Raw genomic sequence first — 25356 nt, forward strand, 5'->3', positions numbered from 1 at the left:
TCAGCCAATGGCGAGTGCGCGCGGCCGCCATCTCCCGCGAGCGACGGCGGCGCCGACCAATGGGAGGGCGCGGGGCGGGGAGTGACGGGAGGCGCGGCCAATAGCGCGGCGCCGGGGGGGCGGGCGCCAGCGGCCGGCGGCGCAGGGCGGGGGGCGCGGGCCAAGCAGGAAGTGGCTGAGGAGAAGCGGCCGCCGCCGAGGGGCTGGGCGGGAGCCGGGGCCCGCCGCAGGTAGGCCCGGGGGGGGGCGGGGCGGGGCCGGGCGGGGAGGGGGGAGGTGAAGGGGGGCGGGGGGGGGCCGGGGCCGCTCCCCTCCCCCCCCCCGGGCCGTTACCGGCCGCGGCTCGGGGCCGGGCCCCGCTCGTCGCCGCCCTCCGCGGGAGCTTCCCCCCGGCCCCCCCCGACCCCTCCCGGCTGCCGGCGGCTCGGGGCCGCTGTGGGCCCCCCGTGAGGCCGCCCGGGGCCTTCCCCGCGCCTCGGCCCCGGGGGGTGCGGGGGGGGGGGGGGAAGCACCTGCGGCCTCCCAGCCGGTGCGGGGGGGGCCACAGATGGGGCTGGGGCCGGGGGAGGCCCCTGGGTGCCCCCCGTTACCCCCCGGTGCCCCCCGTGTTGTGCCCGGCTCCCGGCTGAGTTTCTCGCTCCGGTTCCCCGGGGTGAGGCGGCCCCGTGAGGAGGGGGCCGTGCGGCTCCCCCCCCTGCCTCCCCTCTGGAGGTGGTGCCCGGGGGGGGGGTGCGGGGGGCTCTGAGCACCCCCCGGTGGCCCGGGAGGAGCAGCGGGGAGCTGCCGGGGGGCTCCGGGGGCACCGGCTGCGGGGGGGGGCAGCAACGGGAGGCGCGGAGAGGAGCTGGGGGCGGCCCGGGGGGGCTGGGGTGGGCGGGGGGAGGCCCTGTAGGGGCGTTGGAGCCTTGGGGGGGGGGGCGGCTGCTGGCTCCCGGCCGCTTCCCGAGGGGGCTCCTGGGTCCCGTGTGCGAGGGGGCAGCGGTTCGGTAGCGGGAGCGCCTCGCGGGGTCGCCAACCCCCCCCTCGCTTCATCTCCCCCGCTATTTTCGCGGTGTCTGCCCCTGAGAAGTCCCCGATTTCCCTGGGCAGCCCGGGGGGGCCGCGGTGGTCGTCCCGTCACGGCTTGAATTCCCGGAGACTTCCCCAAAGGGTGAGCAGAGGAAGCCCGGTGGTGCGGGTGCTCAGGTGTGAGCAGCGCGTCAGGCAGGGCGGCTGCTTTGTGGGAGCAGCTGCCTCCAGCGCGTATTTTTAGCACGGCTGAGGAGGGAACGAAGCGCCCGAGCTCGCTGCACCCCGCATGTGGCTGCGGGGGCAGGGGCAGGAGGGGAGGGGAGGCCGGGCACTGCTGCGGCACCGAGCATCCCACCGGGAGCTTCCCCGGGCTGTGAGGAGCAGCAGCAGGCCCAGGGAGCTCCCCTGGGGCCGTTCCCCCGGGGTTCGTGCTGGGGGGGCCCAGCTGCCCGCAGGCAGTGCTGGAAGTCCGCGGGGCCTCGCAGAAGCACCGGGGCTGAGCCGCTCTTGGGGGCGGGTGGGGAGCTCTGGCGAGGGGCCAACAAACCCTCCCGGTGCTGCCCGGGGCTCGCCAGCCCGCGGGGAGCTGCTCTGAGCCTCGCCTGCTGGGCTGGTTCTGCTCTCAGCGGGTTCTCCTGGGTCGTGCAATCCCAGCTCCCGCTGACGTGGGGTTGCCTCCCGCAGCGTGTCCTGCAGGGCTTGAAGTTACCTGTCCACAAAGCACCTGAGCACGCAGCTGGGTACTGGAAAATGCAAATGTACGAGAGCAAACGTGCATGGCTCTGGCGCGGGGCTCTGTGGTGTGTGACAGCAGCGAGGGGGCTTCGTGTTCCTTTCTTCTGGCATCCGACCGGGCGCTTTTATTTATGCCGCTAGAATAAACGGGGTGTCCCGGCCGGGGTTGGAAACTTCGTGTTGTAAAGGTTGGTGGGATGAGACGGCACAAAACGCGCGAGGATGGAGAGAAGCGGGTCTGTTCTCTGAAGATCTGACAAAATCCATCCGGCTCCTGGAGGGCTGGGCTGGGAGCCCCGAGCCCACCGCCCCTCGCACCCTGCAGGACAGCGGCCGTGGGGAGAGGCTCGTGGTGCTGCGCCTGCCCGTGCTTAAAATCTTCATTTCTCAGGCCGGCCAAATTGTCAGCGTTTCTGGATCCCGTCCACTGCTTGTTTGTTTTGCTCTTTCCCGAAGTTAGCAGATGGTGGAGCCTTAATTCTGTTAAACGTGTGGGAGCCTAATCCCCCCCAGCCTCTGCTGGGCCGTGTGGCAGCTCTGCTCTGCGGGACGGGCGCGCGGCTGCTCGGGTGGATCTGCCCCGGGCTGCGGGGGCAGCACAGAGCCCAGGGCCATGCTCAGCTCCAATGCAGCCCCTCTGCTGCCCGAACGGGGGGGTGGGAGCGGGCTGGGCAGCGGGATCAGCACGGGTGCTGCCCTCCTCCCCCCCACCCCTTCAGCTCATTTCGGGTTTGCCCCTCGTGATTTCCCCCTGGGATTTCCCCCTTCCCTGCCTGCGGACCGGCTCATGGCGCTTCCATGCGGCTGGGGGCCGCCCCTCCCTCGTCTGGGAGGGAGCGGAGTGCCCTGCCTCTGCAGGGCTAAAAATACGAGCTGCTCGAGCCCATCCTCCACCAGGCAGCTCGGCCTCCTTGCTCAAAGCCTCCCTGAAACCCGAGGCAGCGGGCAGGCCGGCAGCTGAGGATGCTGCAGCGCTGGAAATCCTCCTGCTCGCGGCGAGTGGGAGTTGGCCTGGTTAAGAGGCTTTGGCCTGGTGCTGCCGCCGCCCTCCCTGCTGCGTCCCCTGGTGCCTCGCGGCCGCTCTTCCCCACGGGGAGCCCGAAATGGCCGATGGCTCGGCGGCAGAAAATGGATTTGCTTCCTCCCGAAATTCTGCAGCGCTCAGAGCAGGGACGATCGGGGCACGTGAGGCAGTGGGCAGGGTGGAAAAAGGAGAGCAGCACCCGCGGCTCCCTGCAGCTCCCGGGGGTGCTGGGGGAACGCAGGCGCTGTTCGCACGGTGCTCCGGGCCCCTCAGCCCAGATCCAGCTCGTGGCGTTCCCAGAAACACGGCCGGTGCCGGGCCAGAGCGAGTCTGGTGCAAAACCCACGCGTTTTTTGCAGCTGTGGGTCTGCGGGGGGGCTGCCCGGCTCTTTGCTTTCCAGACCCCCGCTTCTGACTGCGGCCGTGTGCCGGGGCTGAGCCACGCCGAGGGCTGTGGGCACGGTGCTGCCCTGCGGGGCGATCCGGGAGGGGTGAGGAGGGGGAGTGGGGGCTCCCTGGGCACAGCGAACCCCTCCGTGGCCTCTCGGGGGTAAATTAATCATTAAACCCTCGGAGAGCCTTAAAGCGACCGCTGTCTGCGAGGCCGGGCGGGGGCTGTAGGCAGCGCGGGGCTGCCCCTGGCATGGAGGAGCTGGCTCCTTTTTGGTCCTGTGGGGCTGGCTGTGGGGGGGTCCTGCCCGCAGAGCTGGGCAGAGCACCCTCTCCCTGGGAAACCTGAGCCCCGCCCCAGCCCTCCCCATCCTCTCCCCCATGGGGAGCCCTCCTGAAGCTCGGTCCCCGCGCAGCGGCCGTGTCACCTCCCCGGGAGCGCTGGGGGGACAAGGGGAAGGGGAAGGAGTAGAGGAGGGTGCTGCCTGCTGCTGGAATAACCCCAGGCAGGGCTGCTGGGGGCTCTGCCGCCCCCTCCCCGCCAGGTCGGGGCCGTGGATGGAGGCACAGGAGCGGGGAGAAGCCACCTCGGCTGCCGCCAGTTGCTGCTCTCGGGGTTCGCCCCGTGATGCCGGTGCTCGTTCAGCTCTCGGGGAGCAGCCGCTGGCCCCGGCGTGGGCTCGGCACAAAGGGCTGGCCTCCCAACAGGGGAGCGGCTCCCAAACGGCCCCAGGAGGGCCACGGGGGCCGGGCCGTGCGTGGCTGCAGCCCTCCAGGTGAGCCCGCTCCCGTTCCTCTCGCAGCCAGCCCGGTGGCCACGCACTTTCTGCGGGGCTGTGCCCGTGCCGGCGGCCCGCAGGAGGCCAGCAGTCGAGGCCTGGGGAGCGGTGGCACGGGGACAGGCTTTGTCAAAGGTTTCCTCCGTGCCTCGGAAGCTAATCCTGCCGTCACGTGGTGCCGCGGCTCCGCGCTCCCGCTGGCCTCGGACGCAGGCAGGGCCGCGGCCCCGCGCGGGGACGGGGGCGGCGGGGGGGGCTCCGCTCGGCCGTCGGCTGCCGGAGGGCTTTGGGTCCCTCCTTTGGGCTCGGCGACAAGCGGCCGACGGGAAGGGAAGCCCTGGCAAGGCCAGGGAGGGAAACAGGAAAAACAGCCCGTAAAAAGAGCGTAAAAATAGCGAGCCTTGGCACGGGCCTGGCCTGCGGGGTTTTGTCTGGGCCCCTCAGGGCTGCTCCCGGGGGCTTGGGGGCAGCGAGCTTGGGGCAGCCCCGCAGTGGGGACGAGCACGAAGCCCCCGGTGCTCCTGCCTTGCCGAGCCGCCTCTTGGCGAGGCTGCGGGGCCGCGGATGAGGCTCGGGGCCCAAGGCAGATCCCGGACCCCCCCCAGCGCTTTGGGTGAGGGCAGGAGGCGCTGGGGCAGGAGTCGCTGGGGCAGCGGGGAGCAGCGAGCGTCGCCTCCCCGCGAGCCGTGCCTGGTGTTGGCCGGGCAGGAGGGAGCCCCGCTTCTGGAGGAGCCGCGGTTGCTGGGGACAGCTCTGGTTTGTGATCTTCAGGTTTTCTCTTGCAGCGGGGGGCGGGATGAGCAAAGAGCCCTGGAGCTGCCCGAGTGGCTCCGAGTTTTGTGATTCCAGCTGCCAGCCCCTGCAGCTCCCGGCTGGCCCAGGGCCCGCGTCGCAGGCGGGCGGGGGCCGGGCTGGTGGGCAGCAGCTCGAGAGCTTGGAGTCAGCTCCTTTGGGCCCTGCCTGGGCCTTCCTCTGACTGGGTCGACCCCGGGGTGGGCAGTGCCCGTCCGTGGCTGCCACCTCTGAGCTCCAAGTGGCCGCGAGGCTGCTGGCAGCAAGGATCTGCTCCCTGCAGCTCAGCCCGGGCCCTGCGTTCCCGACCTCCCCCCGTTAGGGGAGGCGTTCGCAGACCCCGCTGGGGGATTTTTGGGCCCCGCGAGGCCCCAGGTGCTGCGGGGCCGGGCCGCAGAGCCCTGCCCAGGACCAAAGCTGCGCCCGCAGGCCCGCGGGGCCTCTCCAGGAGCTGCGCCGCGCAGCACGGCCTCGCCACTTGGCTTCCTCTTCCTGCCAGACAGCGGCCGAGACGCGGCCCCACCGGAGCCGCTCCCCGCCCCTGCTGCCCCCGGTAAGCGAGGGGCCGGCCGGGCCCCGGCTCCTGTCCCGCACGGGGCTGCCCCCGGTAGCGTGGCCCCGCTGCCCGCACCGGGATGCTTTGGTGAGCGGGCTGAGCAGAAAGCTGTCCGAAAGCGAAAGCCCCAGGGCAGCGCTGGGACGTGGGGCAGCGCCGGGTGGGGGCTGCCCTGCGTGGGGCCTCTCATGCCCCCCGAGAGCGGGGCTGCTTTTGGCACAGCGCTGGGGGCTCGGCGCAGTGCCCCGCTGAGCGGTGGGGAGGCTGGTGGCGTGGCTCAGCAAGGTGCTTGCCCCAGGGCGTCCCCGGGAAGGGGTTTTCATGGGGGGACAGGATCGGGTGTCCCCAAGGAGCCGGTGCCCCACGCGCTGTGATGAGTTCCTGGTGGCAGCCGGGGCAGTGAGCGGCGGCTTTCGGATTTCTGTGCTTTTCGGATGCTCTCCTTTCACAGCAGGGCTGGGCTGTGCAGCCTGGGGCTCAGCTCTTGAGGTCGGAGAGGATTTCTGGGTCTTTTCCCAGCACCGCTTTGGATCTTTGCCCCTTCCTCTGTCCTGTGCCTCGGTTTTTGGATTCGGGGACCTGCGCGGCCCCGATCATCGCTCTCTGCGGGGCAGGTGCCTCTGGCCAGGCGGGACAGTTAAAAATACCCCTCCCTTCCACCACTGCCTTTGAAAAACAGTTCTTTTGCCTAAGAAAACAGTGGTGTTTGGAGCTACCAAAATAACTCCCCGTGTCAGCAGGGCAGGGGTGGGGACGGAGCTGGGCCCTGCCCACCTCTGCTGCCTCCTTTTTGCTAGGAGAGCCGGGAGGGGGCTGAGCGGGGGATCTTGGCCTTGGGGTTTTGAAGGACAACGCTTGTGGGGCAGGGGCCTCCCCATCAGCACCGGGCATGGAGGAGTCCTGGGGTGAGGGGCCCTGTGCCCGAGGCGGGGAGCGTGGCCGCCCTGAGCGGCTCCCCGGGCGCTTCATTGCTGTCCCAAAGCTGTTCCAAAGCTGTGAGCTTTTTAAAAAATGGGTTCAATCAATCACACGGACCCCAAATGGGTTTTGTTTTTCAAAACAGGGATGCTAAAAGAAGGGTACAGTTGGCTGAGAGCGGGGTAGGGGATACAGAGGTGACAAAGGCGTGACAGTTTTTGTTGGGGCGCTGGGAAGGAAGCGATCTAAGGAAACTACACAAGTGTGATGGGTTAATTTATTGAGTTATCTGATTAAATTAACAGCAATATTTGTAAAACCAACCTGTGAGCCCAGAGAAATCGGGGGCCGGAGGTTTGTTCTTTCCCTGCCGGAGCCCCTGATGACAACGACCCCGCTCACAGCAGGGCATCGGCCCGGAGCAGAAGCGCTGCGCCAGGCTGAGTGCCGGCCGGGTCCCGTGTGTGGGCACCCTGGGGTGCTCCCTCCCTTGGGGGCCACCAGGACCTGCCGTGGTGCCCAGGCTCGGCACAGCCCGGAGCCCCTGCGTGTTGGGGGGAGGAGGATTTCCCTCCTCTTTCCTTTTGGGGAACCTTTTTTTTTTTTTTAGCGCCACAAGCTGCTTCTCCCCGCTTCACTGTGAGTGTTTGCGTCCTGCTGAATGGTGATTGGAAAAGTCGCTCAGAAACCAACTGTCCCTGGGGCCGTGGTGCCGCTCCCAGCAGCGATCCTGCGCGGCAGAGCCAGATGGCAGCGCTGCAACAGGAGCGTGGCCTTGGCTCCTTCCCCTGCCGCGGGACGGTGCAGCCTGGTGCTCCTCCTTCTGCTCCTCTCGCCGAGGCTTCTCCCTGGGGTCGTGGCTGAAGTTCTGCCCAGAAATTGGGATTCTTCTCTGAACCACCCGGGGGCTTCACAGCTGGTGAAATTGTGCAGAAACGAGGCAGCGGCACCAAAGCCACTGCTGGCAAGAGATGGGTGGGGGGCAGAGAGCAGCGGTCCCCGGGGCAGGGGGTGGGACACGCAGGCAGTCGAGGCAGCGGGGCCTCGTTTCGCTGCTTGGGGCCAAGGTTATCGGCTCGTCTGTAGCACCGTCTGTTCCCTGAAGCACGTTCGATTCCATCCCAAAGTGGAGTAGGGCGTTTGGTTAAAGAACATGTGATTGTGTGGAGAGAAAGAAGCAGCACCCTGTGCTCTTGGAGACCTTATTCCCGTGTATCTCACCCCGCCAGAACAACCGTCCTGTTGCAAACAGGTCCCCGTTGCTGTGGGGCTGGCGAGGGCGGTGCTGCTGTGGCCCTGGTGGCCTGCCCTGCTCTGGGGAGCTGCTCCTGGCCAGCCCCTGGTGCCCAAAGGGCTCCTGTGGCCTGGGGGAGGAAAAATGCTGCAGGACGGAGGGGGCTGCAGTGGGGGCGTTTGGCCCTCGCAGACATCGCAGGGTCTCTGGGGAGGAGGTCGCCGTGGAAGCCGAGTTGCTCCTGCGAGGACGCGCGCCCGCTCCTTCCCCCAGCAGCGCAGGCGCTCTCCTGGCCGGTGGCACCGCGCTCGCGCCCAGGGACACGGCGCTGCCAGGCTGCAGCCCTCAGCAGGAGCCTCCCTGCGGGCAGCTGGAGCCTCCCTCAAGTTCTGCTCCGCGTCACGGCCCCGGCGAGGCGAAGGGAAGGGAAGCACTGGGGGCGAGGCGCTGTGGTCTCCAGGGCAGGAGGCTCGGGCAGGAGCGTGTCTGAGAGGAGGCGCTCTGGGAAGCTGCAGCTCCTGTTCATCCCTGGTCCGGTACGAGGGAGCGTCAGGAAAGCGGCTTCGTTAGCGCTGCTGCAGGGCCGAGGTGCTGAGGGGCCGCCCGCGCCTTGTTTTTTTTTTTGCTCTGCTGACTGATGGCTGGGGGTAACCGGCGGCCCCTGGGGGCGGTGCCATCCCAGGAGCATCCTCAGCCCCATCCTGGCCAGCAGCAGGGTAATCCCTGCAAGTCAGAGCCCTTCCTGGCTAAGCCACATCCCCTGCCTGCAGTTTAATCTTGGGATTTCTTACCCGGCCCCCGGGGGCAGGAGGAACATTATTCCCTTTGTCTCTGCTGCAGCCATGTTTGGAATCCTGTCTCCACGGCTCCTCTCAGCCTCCTCCTCTTCGTCCTCGGCTCCCTGGCCGTGTGTTGGAGGCCTCCTGCCCTCCTCCTGCCCTCCTCCTGCCCAGCCTCGCAGCCCTGGGGAGGCCTCGCTGCTGTGGGCGAGGACCAGCCCGGTGCCAGCCCCGTGCTGATTCACCGCGAGCCCAGATGGACGGCTCTGGCCCCGGGGCAGCGCTGCCTCTGCCAGTCGGCCTCCCTGGTGCTCAGCCTCTCCCAGGACGCTGGGATCCTTTGAACTCTGTCCTCCGGGCTGGGGATCAAAAGATGCCAAGCAGACAAAGCAGGAAAGGCAGAGAAGTGCCGTGATTCGCCCCCGGGCTTCAGGGCTGGGGTTCAAAGGGAGGGAGGCATTGGGGATTTTGTGGCTGGTGCAGGGTAAGCCGGGAAGGAGCAGGTTCCCAGCCTCGTTTGGCAGGGGGTTGGCGCAGAGCAGCGGCTCGCTGCCACCTGGTGAGCTCGGGGTGCTCGGGAGAGCCCCACACGAGTGGGGTCACGGCATGCGGGCGCGCTGCTGGCTTCGTGGTCTGCGTGCTGGGGTCGTGGTGCTAACGCTCCTCTCCTCCCTCTCTTCCAGACTCTGCCATAGTCCCCACCATGGGTGACATGAAAACTCCAGATTTTGACGACCTTCTGGCAGCTTTTGACATTCCTGACATCGACACGAACGAGGCCATTCACTCTGGCCATGAGGAGGCCGACGCTCACATCAAGCAGGTCCCTGGGGAGCCGGGGCCCCCCGACCACGTCCTGCCCCACACGGACATCACCGCGGTCAGCGTGATCGTGAAGAACACCGTGTGCCCCGAGCAGCTCGATGCCCTGGATGGGCGCAGTAAGGACGGGCACGTCATCGGGCCCCGCTTGCTGCAGAACGGCTTCGGGGCCACCGAGATGCCCAGGTCCCCCAGCTCCAGGTCCGTGGAAGCTGTGGCATCCTCCAATGGGGAGTGCTGGGTGAAAGAGAAAGGTCCCAAACCGCTGGATATCTTCTCCCATTTCAGTCCCGATCCCAACGAAGACAACGCTGCCAACCTGATCGACAGACCTCGAGAGTGCAAGCCCAAGGAGAAGTCCCTGGCCGTGCCCTCCCTCTCCCCGTCGCCCACCCCATCGCTGGACTGCAAGGAGCCCATGGGAGAGAGCGCGGAGAACCTGCCCCCGGCTTTCCCGCAGCCCTTTGAAACCAGCCAGGCAGGGGGAGCAAACGGGTCCCCTCCTACCGTTCCCTGCATCAAAAAAGAGGAGTCTGACTCAGAGGAGGTGGGCCGCGAAGCCAGCCCAAAGGGTTTGGCCGCAGCCCTGGGTGACAGTCCCTTGGAGCACTTGAAGTCGGTCACTGTTCGCTACTCCACAGGTGATTCTCCCATCGCTTCGTGGCCCGGTTCCGACCCAAACCTGGACAGCAGCACCAGCAACCTCCCTGAAGTGAAGCGCTCGCCCACCAGCCCCCGGGAGCCGTTCTTCAAGCCTTCGTCCCCCGTGGTGCAGAGCCCCAGACTGCCCCCTTCTCCGAAGCAGCTGGATGACATCGCCCTCAAGGAAGAGCAGGAGGCTCTGGAGAAGTCGATGGGAAGCCCACAGAGTATGTCCAGTGCCGAGGAAGAGGAGGAAGAAGACGACAACAACAACGATTCCCCTTCTTCCAATTCCTCGCGGCCCCTGAAAGTGCGGATTAAAACCATCAAAACGTCGTGTGGCAGCATCACCAGGACGGTGACCAGGGTCTCATCGGACTCAGAGCCAGGCTCCACCAAGGGGGTGGCCGAGCAGAGCTCTCAGGAGCCCTCTCTTGAGGGTCTCAGCTTTTCGGGTTCGGCAGAGAAAGAGGACGGGATCGTGCTGGAGGTGCCCAAGGAGAAGATGGATCTCTCCAGCCCCTTGAAAACCATTGAGGGGCCAAAAATTGTCAGCGTCCAGCTTGGCAACGGCACCAAGATCAAAGGCACCGTCCTGCCGGTCTCCACCATCCAGAACGCCAGCAGCGCCATGCTGATCGCTGCCAGCGTCGCCCAGCAGAAATCCGTGGTGCTGCCGTCCAAGACGGGCAAAGCCGTGGCCAAGAACATCATCAACCTGGTGCCGCAGACCCTGCCCAAAGCCGACACGCGGACCAACGTCAGCACCGTGACGCAGACCACCACCATCACCACCACGGCCAACCAGAAGGTCAACGGCACCACGGTGGTGATGGTGCAGCCGCAGAAACCTTCCCCCACCATCGCGGGCACGGTCATCTCCAGGAGCCAGTCCAGCCTCGTGGAAGCCTTCAACAAGATTCTCAACAGCAAAAACCTCTTGCCAACCTACAAGCCCAACCTGAACCCCCCAGCCGATGCGAGCCTCTCGCTGCCTCCGTTCGGTTACCGCTGCCTGGAGTGCGGGGACTCCTTCGCCCTGGAGAAGAGCCTGGCTCGCCACTACGACCGGCGAAGCATGCGCATCGAGGTGACCTGCAACCACTGCACCAAGCGCCTCGTCTTCTTCAACAAGTGCAGTTTGCTCCTGCACGCCCGGGAGCACAAGGACAAAGGGCTGGTGATGCAGTGCTCCCACCTGGTGATGAGGCCCATCGCTTTGGATCAGATGATTGGGCAGCCGGACATCACCCCCCTGGTCTCGGTCGCCTCCTTCCCTGCCGGCAAAGTGGCCGGCGTGGCTCAGGACGCCTTGGCCGCGGCCAACGGGGCTCCGGAGCTCCCCATCCTGCCTCTGAGCAGCGGCTTGGAGCAGACCAACTACAGCTGCTTCAGGTGCCTGGAGTGCAAAGAGCAGTGCAAAGACAAGGCCGGGCTGGCCGCGCATTTCCAGCAGACGGTGACCACGGGGACGACCAGCAGCACGGTACGTGGCTGTGAGGGGCCCTTCTGGCACGCGGCTCGGGGGTGGCTCGCGTGAGGGGAGCAGCAGCTGGAGGAGCCGCCAGGTCTCTGGGGGGCTCCGTGGGGCAGCTCTTGGGGCAAACGTGTTTCTTGTGCCCGCGTTTGCCAGCCTGCCTTGCGGATGCCTGCTGGGCAGAGCTGGCAGCGAGCTGCAGGAGGAGGCGGGTGAGCGGCAGCCCCATGCTGGCCGCGGAGGCGCTCAGTGGGAGGGCAGCAGCAGGCTGGGTGTTACAGCCCTGAGAAGCACCGGGCAGCAGGGCAGGGCTCTCCAGGTGCCATCTCAGCAGCTCTGCCCCTGCGTGCCTGCTGTGAGAACCACGCAGGAAGGAAAAGGTGAGAGCCAGGATCCAGTCCCTGCCCAGAATCGGGGGGGTTGTTGGCAGGGGGCGCGGGGGGCAGAGCAGTGCCCGGCCTGCCAGGCAGCCCCTGCGCAGCCACGTTGCAGCCGTGGCCGCTGCTTCCTCTTTCTGCTGGCCTGAAGCACAGAGTCTGGGGAAAGCAGGGAGTCTGTTTTTAATCCTGCTTCGAGAGCTAACCTTGAGCTGTGCGCTTCCTGTTGTTGCCAAGACATCCTGGTGTGTTGGGCGGGCAGCACCCAGCAAATGCAGGACTGAGAGGTGACCTCTGAAAGGCAGGCAGAGCGCGCAGGCCCCCAGAGGAGCAAATGCAGTCCCACCCGGACAGCACCCTGCTCCTCCTCACCTTCCCTTCTGTCCGCCAGCTTCCTCTGCACGGGAGGAATTTGTTGTTTCCTGGAGCCTCTGATTGCTGCTGCTGCAGCCGAGGCGCTGTCTGGCCGCAGCCCTGCTATTTTGGAGCTCTGCTTTCTGCACGAAGGTCACCACGGCTCACGTGCCCGTGTGCCTGTTTCGCTGGCAGAGCCTGCAGGCAGCTGGGGGGCCGTGGAGCATTTCTGGGGCACAGGAAGCATCCTCTCACCAGGGAGGATTTCCTATTCCCGTCCCCTCTCCTAACCCTGCTGTCGGCAGAGGGGTTGAGCTGTGTGGGATGCAGCAGTGCCAGGACCTGCTCTGGATCTCCGGGGCTGCGGCAGAAGCAGTGAGAGGGCACAGAGATCCCTGCTGGGGGCAGGGACCTTCTCCTTTATCCCAGCCCGAGGCAGGAGAGGCGGCAGGGGCTGGCCCTGGGTGGTGTTTGCCTGCAGCAGCCAGCTCAGCCCGCACTTGTGCCGTCCCTGTTCTGGGTTCTGGGCACGTTCCAAGCATGGGGCAGCTCTCAGGGAGCGGTGGGGTGGATGCTTGGGCTCCTTGCAGGCGGCTTCTCCCTTCCAGCAGCCTCCTCAGCGGTTCCTGCGCCGTCCTTGCCCCTCGGTGCAGACCCTGCTCAGACCCGAGGGTGGCCGCAGGACTGGGGCCCAGCCTGTCCCATATCCCTCCCTCCAGGCACGGCACTTGTGTGGGCAGGGCTGGCTGCTCCTGCTGGCTCAGCCTTTGTCCTTGGCTATAAAAACCCTGCCGTGGTTATGGACCTGCTCCTCTCCTTCCTCCCCCCACCTTTGCTCTGGTTATCACGTCTTTCAGGGCAGCTTCCACTGGAGGCTCTGTCCTGTTTCCTTGAGCCCTTGCCAGCCTCCCCTCAACATCCTCGTGGCTGTGCCCTGGTGTGGAGGTGGCTGTGAAATGGGTTTGGAAGCTGGTTTGAATGAGCCCCCGCTCCCTCCTGGCAAAGTGGCTGGTGCCAGGCTGCCCTCAGCACGGTGCAGCTGGGATCCATCTGCGATGAGAAGCCTGGAAAAGGCATCTGAGCGCGGGGAACACGCTCAGCAGTCACCCAGCGAGCTGCCACAAGCAGATCATCTCCTAAAAGAGCCCTGCGCACGAGCTGCCTGCTCCCCACGCTTTCTTTCCCGCAGCAGCACAACGAAAGGGCTGAGAAGTCCCTGCCTGCGCGGTGCGTGCCGGGCTGCAGCTCTCTGCCCTTGTCCCGCAGGTCTGCACGACGTGCCCCATGATCATGTCCAACCGCTGCAGCTTCAACGCCCACCAGAGGATGCACAAAAACCGCCCCCCCCACGTCTGCCCCGAGTGCGGGGGGAATTTCCTCCTCGCCAACTTCGAGACCCACCTGAAGGAGGCCTGCCTGCACTTCTCCCGGAGGGTGGGCTACAGGTAGGGCTCTGCCTCCTGCCAGGCTTCTGCTGGGGCCGAGGGTGCTGGGGGGGGGTCCCAGGGCGGGCGGGGGCCCTTCTCGGGCAGGTTTCTGGGCAGCAGATGGGGCAGGAACTTGGGGGCTCCTGCCAAGTGCTGCCTGCAGGCAGGGAGGGGCGCGCTGCCCCTGCAGCAGCCGTGGGCTCCTTGCTGCTCGTCTGCGCCTCGGCGTGCGCTGCTGTCGGTGGCTGGCTGAATCCCCCGCGCCGCCCGTCCCCTGCCTCACGCTCTCCTCCGCCCTGCAGATGTCCCAGCTGCGCTGTGGTGTTCGGCGGGGTCAACTCCATCAAGTCCCACATCCAGACCTCCCACTGCGAGGTGTTCCACAAGTGCCCCATCTGTCCCATGGCGTTCAAGTCAGCCCCCAGCGCCCACGCGCACGTTTACACGCAGCACCCCGGCTTCAGCAACCAGCAGTCCAAGTAAGTGTTCCTTCGAGCTGGCCCCTGGCTGGGAGAACCGGGAGCAGTCCTGGTGGGTGGGCGGCTGGGGGAAGCGCTCAGCACCAGCACAGAGAGCTGGGACCCCCTCCTTTTACCTTCCCATCGCTTGGTGTGGGCCGGGCTGCTCCCAGGGCTGCTCCCAGGGCTGCTCCCAGGGCTGCTCCCAGCCCTCCTGCCCAGGGGCGTCCTCCACGGTTCTGGTGACCCTGGGCTGTGCTGACCGTGGCCTTTTCCTCCGGCAGAATGATTTACAAGTGTGCGATGTGCGACACGGTCTTCACCCACAAGCCCCTGCTCTCCTCCCACTTCGACCAGCATTTGCTCAACCAGCGGGTCAGCGTCTTCAAGTGCCCGGACTGCCCGCTGCTCTTTGCCCAGAAGCGCACCATGCTGGAGCACCTCAAGGTAACGCCGTGGCCAGGCTCAGCCTCCTGGTGCCTCTCCACTGCCCTCTTGCACCCCTCATGACCGCGATGATTCAGACCCGAGGGGAATCCCTCAGCCCCACGCTGGGGCGGAAGGAGGAGACGGCCCCGCATCGGCTGCGCGCTCACCGTCCCTCAGAGCTGTGGAGCTGTGCCCATGCCTGAGTGTCCCCTGGGGGACAAAGTCCCCGATGTGTTCCCACACCCTGATCAGGATATTGGTATTTGGCAAATACTTTTACAGGGGTGTCCTGGGGCTGGGTTATGGCTCATCCCCAACACAGCAGGGCCCGGTGTCTCCCCTCCTGCCCCGAGGCTGAGGGTCCATCTGCAGAGGGAGGCCTGGAGGGTTTCCTGCAGTGCTGGAGGAAAATCCTGGCCCCGGTCGGCTGCCAACACTCTTGTCTTTGCTTTCCAGAACACTCATCAGCCCCAAAAACCCAAGGACGACCTGGCAAAGAAGGCGGCTGTCCTGCTCACACCAAAGCAGGAACCTGTCGAAACCCCCGTGTCCAAGATTTCGGAGGAGTCATCGTCCTCCACGGAGGAGGATGAGCCTCCCAGCTCACCAGAGCTGCGCAAGACAAAGCGGAGCCGCTTCCAGCGCAAGACAGTCAACAAGTCGAAGGGCAGCGGGTGGACGTGCGGGGTTTGCCACTCCTGGTTCCCAGAGCGTGACGAATACGTCTCCCACATGAAGAAGGATCATGGCAAGGTGAGGAGGAGGCCAGGGGCTCCAGCTCTGCCAGAGGGCCGGGCACCCAGGCTCCGTGCTGGGCCTGGAGCATTCCCTGCCTCGGTGCAGGCAGTGCTTCTCCCCCGGTACAGACCTGGTCAGGAGCCTGCCTGCTTGCTGAGGCTTCGGGGAGCTGTTACCTGTTACGGTGAACAGCAGAGAGCAGATCTTTGGTTCCCCAATGTGCAGCCGTGGGATAGGCAAGGAGAGATCGGAGGCAGTGCTGAGGCCCCACATCTGGCTTCTCTGCACAGCTGGAGAGCCTGACTCTGGTCTCAGCTCCCGGCGTGGGACCCACCCGCCTCTTTCTTTCTTACAGTCGGTGAAGAAGTTCCCGTGCCACCTGTGTGAGCGTTCCTTCTGCTCTGCTCCCAGCCTCCGGAGACACGTGCGCGTGAATCACGAAGGGATCAAGCGCGTCTATCCCTGCAGGTACCCACGGCACCTTCTGGGTTGGGCTGAAACAGGGGGGTCTGGTTCCAAAGGGGCGAGTGGTTTCCCTGTCAAGCTGTTGTGGGGAGGATAAAGTTGCAGATGGTTGAAGCATGATGGGGATTTAACAAGGGTCTTGGAAGTCAGATGGAAAGAAGTTACTGAGGGAGGGACTGAGTTTTACTGAGTTTTATACCCTGTAGAGGAAAGCAGGTGAAAATATTTTCAGTTAGAGCAGTAAACTCGGGGGGTCAGGATGCTGGATCCAGCTGTCCTAGGGCAGCCAGGGCTCAACACACGCGCAGTCATGCTGAAGCAGGGCTGGGGCTCGGCTCCTCGCTGCAGAGCATCGCCTCAGTGCCTCCCTGCTCTGGCCCCGCAGGTACTGCACAGAGGGCAAGCGGACCTTCAGCAGCCGGCTCATCCTGGAGAAGCACATCCAGGTGCGACACGGGATCAAGGTGACCGACCAGGCAAAGAGCCAGGAGGTCGTCATCGCCCGGATAGGGACTGGCACTACGCAGGTACGAGGTCGCTGGGGGTGCACACAGGGGCCTTGCAGAGTTCTCAGATAGGGCTGACGACAGCTCCGTGAGCCCTGATCCTGGTCACTTGTGCCTCCACACGTCCCGCAGTGCCTGGGACTGGCAGCTCCCTCCCGCTGTGAGGTCCAGTGGCTGCCGCATCGTGGCACAGTTTGTTTAGCTCCCGTCTCTGCCAGCATGGTAGGGAATGAACTTGGCTGCCTCAGCCTCTTGCTGTGTGCTGGGAGAACTCAGAGCTTGCTTGGGAGCAGTCCCAGGCTGCGTGGGGTGAAGGCACTTGGCGTGAGGGGTCAGAGCGACTCAGAGGCAGTTTGGGGGATCCCCTTGGCCGGGGTTACCAGCGGGGGCGCAGCTCCTGGGGCCAGCCAAGAGCAGTGGAGTCACTGCCCCCATTCAGCCTTTACCTGAGCAGATACCTGGAGCCCGTTGGGGAATTACTGAGCAGGTTGGGGCTCTGCTGGGAGCTGCTCGGGCCAGGCACCCACAAAACCCAACCTTTGTCCCAGGTGTCCAGCCGGAAGAGGAAGCTGTCCTCGGACGAGGGCGACTCATGCAGCGAGGAGCCTGACAGCACCACGCCTCCCTCCAAAAACCCCAAGGGCGACCGCAAGGCTCCCTTCCGCTGCCGCAAGTGCGGCTACCTCGCCAGCAGCTCGGCCGACTTCCAGGAACACATTCCCCAGCACCGGACTGACGAGAGCTCCCACCAGTGCCGGGAGTGCGGGCTCTGCTTCACCTCCCAGGTCTCCCTCAACCGCCACCGCTTCATCACCCACAAGAAGAAGAAGGGAGCGGGCGAGATGGAGGAGCCGGGGCCCCGCAGCCCCCTTGAAGGAGGTGCCCAGCACATGGCCGATGGCAAGCTGTCCTGCAAGGTGTGCGGCCGCTGCTTTGACAGCCAGCTGAACCTCAAGACGCACTTCCGCACCCACGGCATGGCCTTCATCCGTGCGAGGCAGAACGCAAGCCCTGAAAACTAGGGCCCCGGTGGAGGGGTATGAGACGTGTATATAATCAGCACAGAGCAGTTTGTGAGGAGGCTGCTGGAAGCCCACCTGGGTGCCACCTTCCTCCCTCCTCCTGGGCAGCGTTTTGAGGCAGGGCTGCGTGAAGGAGCTGTGAAGAGATGCAAGCTGGCTGGTGCGCTCCGGCCCAACTCCGTGTGCCCTGCACGTGGAATCTGCTCGGCCACGGCCCTGCGAGGCTGAGTGTTCGCCCACCCCTGCTCTGTGGGCGAGAGCAGGGCGAAGGCAGAATTTCGGCTGCCTTATTGTATAGCAGATGAGGGGCAGAGTCCAAGCCGGCCACCCTGCCCCGGGGGAAACCAAACGATCTGTTTGCTGCTCTGTTGTCACACGGGGCCACAGCTGCCCCACAGCTGGTCGCATCTGTGCGGAGGGACAGTGGCCTCCCTCGCCCAGGGACGAGGACAGGGAACGACATCTCCCCACCCTGGGCCAGTGTTGGCAAATCACAAGTCGCTGCCTCTTCTGACCTCGGCTTTCACACCGCCTGGACCTTGTGCTGCAGCTCAGTGGCTTTCTTCTTGTTCCCTCGTTCCCAGGAACCTCTCCCACATCCCAAGAACCAGCCCCAGCTGCGGTCAGCTGTGCTGGGAGCGGCTGTGTTGGGGTTTGCTGCTCCTCTGGGAGGGCTGGAGCAGGGCAGGACCTGGGGACCAGGGGAAGATGTCTCCACCGCCAGGCAGAGCTGTCTGTGCTGGCAGTGACGTCACAGCAGGATCCACCTTTTTTTTTTTCCTTTCCCTTTTCTATGTTGCTTATTTTGTATCTTGCTGGGAGAAGCCGATTCCAGACTGGTGGCCGCTCTCCGTTTCCGCAGAGATGCTGCTGCTGCCTGGGCCCCTCCGTGGCTCAGTCCCGGCGCTGCTCACCCGCGAGGTTGCTCTTTGCCATCGCTTGCACTAACTCGAGCCGGCGCTGGCGTCAGCGTGCTGGTTTTGCACCAAGGGACGGCTGCACAAGGCCCCAGCCTGTGGCCTTTCACGGGGAGGAGTCAGCACTGGGAAACAAGCAAACAGAAGCCTCTCGACAAGCTCAGAGCGAGCCCTGGTGGCGTGGGCCACCCCAGCAGCGCTGCACCGAGTCTGTTCCTCGGAGCCCAGGGAGGTTTCGGGGCTCTCCCTGGGCCCCATCCTGGATCTGGGCCGGCAGCGGCTGCTTGCCAAGCCAAGGGGCCGAGGAGGGGAAGCTGCTGCCACCGCGCTGATGGGGAAAGCTTTTGCCTGGCTTTTCCAAGGGGCGATGCCATCACCCGGTGCTGCCATCCCAGCACCCAGGGCTTTGCTACTGCCCGGCCCGCAGCGGGGGCTCGGCCGTGTTCGCTGCTCCTCTTCCACACAACGCCCGCAGCTCCTGGCATGGCCGAGCTCCCCCGAGGCCGCGGGGAACCACGTCCAGTGTGTGCGGGAGCCTGGCCCCGCGGTGCAGCCCGGCCGTGGTGGGGGCTCACCTGTGCGGGGCTGTCGCTGCATCTCCCCCCCCCCCCCCGCCCTGTGACCTTCGGGGAAGGAGAAAAACAGCCAGAAAAGAGACTTCCTACTTGTTCTGTTTGTTTAGCGCCTGTGCTTGGGGTAGGGTGTTTGTGTGAGTAATTATTTCAGTAACTTAACTTTGGGCTCCTTATTTCCTTGTGAATAACATCTAACACGCTGTGTAAAGTTGTATCATACACTAAAAGTGACAAAAAACTACTGTTGTGATTTGGGTTGCTTTTTTTTTTTTTTTTTTAGTTTTTATGTTCTGGGGTGGGGAAAGATGGTTTGCTGGGGTTGGTTTCTGGTGTTTTTGTTTTTTTTTTTTGTTGTTGTTGTTTTGTTTTGTTTTGTTGTTTCAGGTGCAAGGAGGGGGTTAATCCTCCCCCTTGCTGCAGGTGGATTCAACTGAACGGCACACACGGAAGGGGGGGGGGGGGGAGGCTTTTTAAAAATAAAAGAGAAAATAAATTAGCAGTTCCCACAGCCCCCAGGCCAGTCCCCCCTCCTGGCAGGGGGCCTCTTTGCCTCCCCAACCCCGTCGACCACGTTGTCGTTTCCTCCATCGTCGTCTCCCCGACCCCTCTCAGCTGTAGCACGTGGGGCTGTGAACGTGTAAATGATGTTTAATAATAGAGAAGAACCTAAAGTTTCTACGAGTTTTAGAGGAAGGAAACAAAACAAATTGCTTTGTAATCTCTTGGTTTTCACGCACTTCAGTGCCTTTAGATCAACTTCTGTTAAAGCGTGGGGGCGGGGGGGCGTCTGTACACTTGTTTTTAGGGGTTGTGACCTGATTATGCTACATTAAAACTACGGGCACTGCAAGAGGCTCTCAGGTATCCTTTATTCTTGTAGTAATAATGCAATTAAACTTTTAGTGGTTTAACCCCTGCTGTGCCTGTGTTACTTACGTGGCCCCACAAGGGCTCCAGTGGCTGCCTGCTGCTCTCCTGCCTGCTGCGGCCAGCAGTGGTCCTGCCCCGCAGTGGGGTCCCCCCCGCCCCCGCCTGCCTCCCCCGAGGGGCCTTGGGCTGCCCTGAGCACCCCCCCCCCCCCCCAGCAGCCCCCAAGCTGGGGGGGGTCTGTCAATGGTGGTGGTCCCCTGCATAAGCTCAGGGGCCCAGTGGCCTTCCCCAGCCCTGGGCACCTCCTGGCCATTGGATCCCAGCATTTTAAAATAGAATTTTCTGGTTTTTAATGCTAAATAATCAACATGACAAATAATTAGTGCTAAACAAACAGACTCAGGACGTCGGAGGCTACACACCGGTGCACTGGGCAAGGGAACGGCACCCGGAGCTACGGACATGGGGTGGGGATGGGGGGGAACAGCTGGTGGGGCTTCGCCTTCTGACCAGCAGGACGGGCCGGGGGCGGGGCAGGGGGGCGCTGAGCTCAGACCAAAGAACCGGGGCCAGGGGAGCGGCCAGGCTGCGGGTGCCCTTCCCGGAGCCTGCTGCGGTTACGGCCTCAGCGCAGGAATCCCCTTCTCCTTCGGGCCTTCCCGGGGTGCCTGCTCCATCCTCCCGCAGGTTCCCCCACCCCAAGCTGTGCCCGGCAAGCTCTGGCCCGGTTTGGGGGGAGCCAGGGCAGCACCGGGCACTTTGCTCCTGCCCCTTCCCTGTCCCATTGCTTCTGGTGAAACCCTCCGCAGGGCTCCCCGGAGGAACCCGCCTTTGCCAGCTGTGTCCCGGCACTCAGCGTGGGGCACAGCAGACGTTACTGCAACAGGGAGGGCAAAAGCTTCACAGTCCCAAATCGCTGGAACAGAGTCAAAACAAAACAAAAAAAAAAGGAAAGAAAGAAAGAAAAGGTGCTCAAAAGGAGCACGAGGCAATGCAGACGCCCCAGGTGAGCGCCAGCCTCAGTGAACCCCAACCTTGACGTACCGGTGGTGGGCGATGGGGCAGGTGCCACGGGCCGAGGCAGGAGCAGTGACCTATGTGCAGTGGTACAACAGGACCCTCACCCCACAAGGTGGGGGGGACGGGGTTGTGAGACACAAAGAAAGGGGCTGAATAACGCAGAGGCTGCAGTAGGGGAACATGCAGGGCAGGGGCCGTTGAGATTCCGCTCCGCTGCATTCAAGTGGTACCAGCTCAAGTCACATCAGACGCTGAAGGGTGGGGTCGGTCCCTGTTCCCCCCCTTCCACCCCCAGCTCCTAAACATTTCCGAGATTGTGGGAGCATTCACAGGGCACCAACAGGTGTAATACTGATGGGAGGAAGAGGTGGCTGCATGAGGTCTGGAGCTAACCCAATGTCCTGAGGCCCTTTGCTGGCTTTTGCCTGGCCATCACCAGACTCGGCGGGCGCATCACATCAATGGTTACCGCATCATCCTTTATGCTTTGATTTTTCACAGGTAGGACTTTTTTTTCTTGCTTTAACTGCTTGGTTTTGTCTTGTTTCTTTGCTTTGTTTGTTTTTTTGTGTTTTTTTTTTTTTGAGAGTCTGGCAAAAAAACAACCATCCCCAGGAAGATGCTGAGACTCAGCATACTTTTACCATTGAGGCCCAAGACCTCTTCCCCGGAGAGGGCGAAGCTCAGGCCCAGGCTGGGCGCCACGGTGGGCGAGGAGCTGTTCTGGGAGCGGGCGGCCCGCTGCCATCACATGATGCCGTTGGTGAGGTACTGAAAGCCATCGTAGAGCTTGGTGGTGATGGAGCGCATGCTGCCATCCACCATCTGCTCGACGAGCAGCTGCAGCTGCTCCTCCGTCATGTTCATGTGGAAACGCTCCTTCAGGTTGCGGATGGTGCTCGAGCCGTGGAAGCAGGGGAGCTGTGAACCTGCAAGGCAGGAGGAGCAGGGTTGGCAGGGGGGAACTGGGCTCCAGAAGGGCTCTGCGGCCTCCAGCGGGGCTCCTTCCCTTGTCGCTGGCTCTGAGGCAGGTTTGTGGCACAGGCGTTGCCTCACCGCTCTCAGCCGGTGGCCAGGGTTTGCCGTATCCCGTTGATGCAGAGCACTGGGATATTTACAGCTTGTTCCTGCACTGCAGCAATGGCATCCCCCTTCCTTTAGGTGTGTGTCAGGCTCCCCAAGGCACACTGATGCTCGGCCCTTAACACGGGCACATTTCTGCCCCCTTCCTGCAGTTCCAGCAAGGTCCGGGAGCCCTTGGTGGAGCCCGCAGGCCCCAGCAGGGCTGCCCAGAGCCTCCTGAGATATGAGACCTCCCTCCAACCTCTCCCAATTCTCCTCCAAGCACCAGGGTTCACCAGACTTTTTGGGGCGATGCTCTGTGCAGCCCGCACCCAAAGCAGTTTGGCTCACACATGCCCCCCCTGGACCCGGCTCCAGGGCCCCCAGATCGCCGTACCTTGCTGCATTATCTCCACAATCTGCACAACTTTATCCATGTGCTTCCGGGCAGCGATGAGACCCTGCAGCATCAGCATCTTGTAGTAGTTGAACATGTCCCCGTCTGGCCCACCCATCACCTGGAAGGCAGAGGCAGGGTGGGTGGAGGGCAGTGGATGGAGAACTGCCAGGAAAACGGCATGCCTCGAGCCGAGGGACTGCCAGCAGGAGGGGCACAAGGAGATCTGTAGGGACTTTAACTTCTATGAGTGAACCCACGCTGCAAAGAGAGCACCTTGAGCTGTTATCTTGGGATGATTAAATCTTGGAGCTGGGTCCCAAGAACAACTCAGCTGAGGCTGAAGAACTGGCCCAGAACCCACTGGTATCAACCCAGCCCTTTGTCCCCGCTGCCAAGGTTTGACTGCACCTCCCCAGCACTGCGAGCACCCTTTGCCACCACGTTCCCGCTCACTCACATCCACAAATTCAGTGGTGAGTTTGAAGGCAGACGTCTCAAAGCCAAGATTCCTGGGGGAACTGGAAAGGATGAACCCAAAATCGATGTGGATGATGTGTCCATCTGCATCCAGCAAGATGTTGCCGTTGTGCCTGAGCAGGAGAGGGGAAAGCCTCCATTAAACCCCAAGTGTGCGCATGGCCCCCGCCTGCCTCCTCTCAGGATTTTCCTGCCGCACGCAGGGACGACAGGAAGAATCCCGGCAGAACACACAGCTCTGTCAGCAACACTGCGACCAGTCCTGTGCTGGGGTGTGGAGACTCACCTGTCCTTGACCTGCAGCAGGTAGCACACCAGGCAGTAACCAGCACAGCTCTGCACAAAATTCCTCTGGGCCGTCAGGAAGGATTCGGTGTTGTAATTGCCGTGTTCCTGCAGGAAATAATCCAGCAGCGACAGCAAGGATTGCTTCTTGATTTGGTGGATGGAAACAGCATTCACAACTGGCTCAATCATGCCGCTGTCGGCGGAGATGACGAGGATTTTGTATGGCTTGATCCAGAGGGGAACACGCTCCTGCTCCCAGATGGACTGCAGAGAGAGCAAGGAAAGCTCAGTGCCCAGGGCGTGAGGGAGGCCCCATGCGGCCACGGCCCCCGGCAGCCCCTGTCCCATCTCACCTGCAGCTGCTTGAGGACCTGGAAGGCGAGCAGCTCCTGCCGCAGGTCGTCCCCGCACTTGACGATGACGGAAAGGAGGCGCCAGGAGGGGAGGTGGCCGTACGGGGACCCTTCCCTGATCCTCCTGTGGAGAAGGACCAAGGGTGAGAATGTGAGGAAAGGGAGAGAGGCAGCCCACAGGCTTCCCATCGGGGATCTGGGGGCAAGGACAACCTCTGGAAAAGCAGCAGCTCGCTTTGGACCACAGCAGAATGAGCTCTGTGGCCCAGAACTGCAACAGCTGCACCCTGAGCCTTGACCAAACTATGGGGCAAACTTTGCCTGCACCACAAGACATCTCGGAGGAGTGCAGAAGGGAATGTGCTCTCCTTGAATCCCACAGCCCTCCGTCAGAACAACACCGATAAACCCTCCCAGATCCGTAGAGCACAATGCTCTCCCTCTTGCTCAAGGAGAAATTTGGGGGTTGGATGCACAACTCTGAGGCCAGGAACAGAAATGAGTTTATTTTGGGATGGGACAAATCGCTATGCCATAGAAGAAGCCTATAAATGCCTGGTCAAGCCCCTCGAAGCCTAGTGCAAGAACAGCAAATCTGCCATGGATTTTCTCCCTCCTGCAGCACAGCCACTGCTCCCTGCTCTCCGCCTCCCCATTCACCGTGTCCTGAGCCAAGGGCCTCACACTGAGTTATTTACAGGGCAAATCTCAGAGCCACATTCTGCTGTTTGCAGGGCACACAAAATCCTTGCAACGCCGCGAGCAGCCCGGTGCACGCAGCCCCCTGGCCCTACCTGACTTTCTCCTGCCAGGGCTCCTTCAGGGCGACCGCGGACGGGTCCTCGGGGTCCCTCTTGAAGGCCGTGGGGGTGTGCGCCAGCTGCTCCGAGAGTCGTCGCCTGCAGGACAGAGCCGGTAAGCAGCGAAACCCCCGTGCTCGGGGTGCACGGTTCGATGGGAAGTACCATCCCCATGGGCACCCAGAGCCCGATTCAAAGCACCTCCCAAAGCTCACGAGTTCAACCTGGCTTGGAGCAAAATGCAAACCAGGGCCACGTCCTCCCCCTCGCCAGTGGGAAAGGAGCCGGGACACGAACACAGCCGCAGGGGCTGAATGAGGGGAGCAAAGAGTGCGATCCGTTTGGGAAGAGCTACAGCCGGGGTCTCAGGGAGGTACCGCAGGAGTCTCCCAGCAGCTCTTCAAGCAAGCATGGGAGGATTATTCCAGCCCAAAGCCTCTACTTAGGGCTCTCACACCCTGCCACCACTGCCTAGCACAGACCCTCCTCAAGCTGTGCAGATGAATTTTCTCTGGGAGTCTACCAGGCAGACTATGCACCCCCGCTTTTTCCCCACCCGAACTAAGACCAGCCTCCTAACCCCCCCCCCAGCGAAACAAATGGGTGCTCTCAGCACGCCAGCCTCACCTGATATCTCCAGCAGCTATGAACACGGGCTCCCTGCTCTCCTGGCTGGTGATGCTGTCCACGGAGAACTGGGAAATGTTGTCACAGCTGTTGGTATGAATCTCCGGCAGCTGGGAGGGGAAAAACGCGAGAGGTGCAATGAAGCAGCAGCATCTCTATAGGTGCCACCACAAGGGGCTGCCCCTTCCCAGCAGGAGCTGGCCTTGATCGCCGCCTTCAAGGGCTGCGGTGCTGGATCCCAGCAGCAGGATGGAAAGGGCACTGTGCTGTGAGACAAACCCTGCCTGGCACGCCCGGCCTCACCTCTACTTGCAGCTCCACGATATCGTCCACGGACCAAGCCTCGTCGTCGTTGTCATAGTTGGGGACGGTGGTGAAGCTGCTGGTCCGCTGCTCGTGCGTGATGCCGCACTCGGGGAGGTTCTCAGCTGAGCGCGTGCTCCGGATGCGGTTCTCGGGGATCCGGGCAGGCACATTCGCTGTGTCGAAATTGTCACATTCAAGTACTTCCACGTAGATTAAGTAAGGAGCCTGGGGAAAGCAAAACCCACCGTTACTGGGGCGTGGGCTCTGAAGGGGCCCGGAGGCTGAAGGATGCAGCACGGCGTTCTCTGGCCGTGCGGGGTGCACGCAAAACAAAAGGGGTGTGCTGGGGACAACCCGCCAGGAACTCTTCTCCCGCGTGGACCGTGCTCACCTTGTCCTTGGAGTTGAGCACGACTGCCTGCGTGTGGGGCACCCGCACTACGTGATGGTCGAAGCCGGCCGTCGGGAGCCAGGCACGCGCCGGCAGCTTGTGGTTCAGCAGCGACAGCTCCGAGATGAGCCGCTGGGTCTTCTGCTCTTTGGTCGGCAAGGTGGCCAGGCGCTTCCCGATGGCTATCAGGGACTTGATGAATTCTCTCTCGGGAGCAAGTCTGACAGGCTGAAAAGTTGTAGGGGAGGAGGGCAGGGGGGAGAGTGTTATAAAGGTCAGTAGGACACTGGATTATTTTTTTTCTTTATCAGGCTCTGCAATCTAAAAGCTCCGGG

General features: G+C 63.4%; 2 protein-coding genes across 13 annotated transcripts in view; one reads left to right on the forward strand and one right to left on the reverse strand.

Moving 5' to 3' along the window:
• The first annotated feature begins 109 nt into the window (after window positions 1–109).
• ZNF687 (zinc finger protein 687) lies at window positions 110–19338 on the forward strand. 5 transcript variants are annotated; one of them, XM_038167728.2, is made up of 10 exons: window positions 110–230; window positions 8902–9241; window positions 9329–11168; window positions 13157–13335; window positions 13620–13796; window positions 14060–14222; window positions 14661–14957; window positions 15298–15410; window positions 15793–15934; window positions 16462–19338. In XM_038167728.2, the coding sequence occupies exons 2-10, from the start codon at window positions 8922–8924 to the stop codon at window positions 16933–16935; spliced, it is 3705 nt and encodes a 1234-aa protein (XP_038023656.1). In that variant the 5' UTR covers window positions 110–230; window positions 8902–8921; the 3' UTR covers window positions 16936–19338. The 5 variants fall into 5 exon arrangements, with proteins under 5 accessions (XP_038023656.1, XP_038023654.1, XP_027300459.1 ...); XM_038167726.2 differs by having other exon boundaries at window positions 8902–11168; XM_027444658.3 differs by lacking the exon at window positions 110–230 and adding an exon at window positions 1016–1150 and having other exon boundaries at window positions 8902–11168.
• PI4KB (phosphatidylinositol 4-kinase beta) overlaps window positions 19283–25356 on the reverse strand; it is a 20755-nt gene continuing 14681 nt past the window's right edge. For all 8 annotated transcript variants that reach the window (XM_072028077.1, XM_038167730.2, XM_027444662.3 and 5 more), the window contains 9 exons: window positions 25022–25249; window positions 24628–24855; window positions 24325–24434; window positions 23692–23796; window positions 22898–23021; window positions 22543–22808; window positions 22237–22369; window positions 21777–21897; window positions 19283–21246 (listed from right to left, as the gene is read on the reverse strand). In XM_072028077.1, coding sequence (XP_071884178.1) covers window positions 21065–21246; window positions 21777–21897; window positions 22237–22369; window positions 22543–22808; window positions 22898–23021; window positions 23692–23796; window positions 24325–24434; window positions 24628–24855; window positions 25022–25249 — 1497 coding nt within the window. In that variant the 3' untranslated portion in view covers window positions 19283–21064. The remainder of the gene's footprint in view (window positions 21247–21776; window positions 21898–22236; window positions 22370–22542; window positions 22809–22897; window positions 23022–23691; window positions 23797–24324; window positions 24435–24627; window positions 24856–25021; window positions 25250–25356) is intronic.

This window comes from Anas platyrhynchos, chromosome 26, assembly GCF_047663525.1.
Source record: "Anas platyrhynchos isolate ZD024472 breed Pekin duck chromosome 26, IASCAAS_PekinDuck_T2T, whole genome shotgun sequence".
Classification (NCBI taxonomy): Eukaryota; Metazoa; Chordata; class Aves; order Anseriformes; family Anatidae; genus Anas; species Anas platyrhynchos.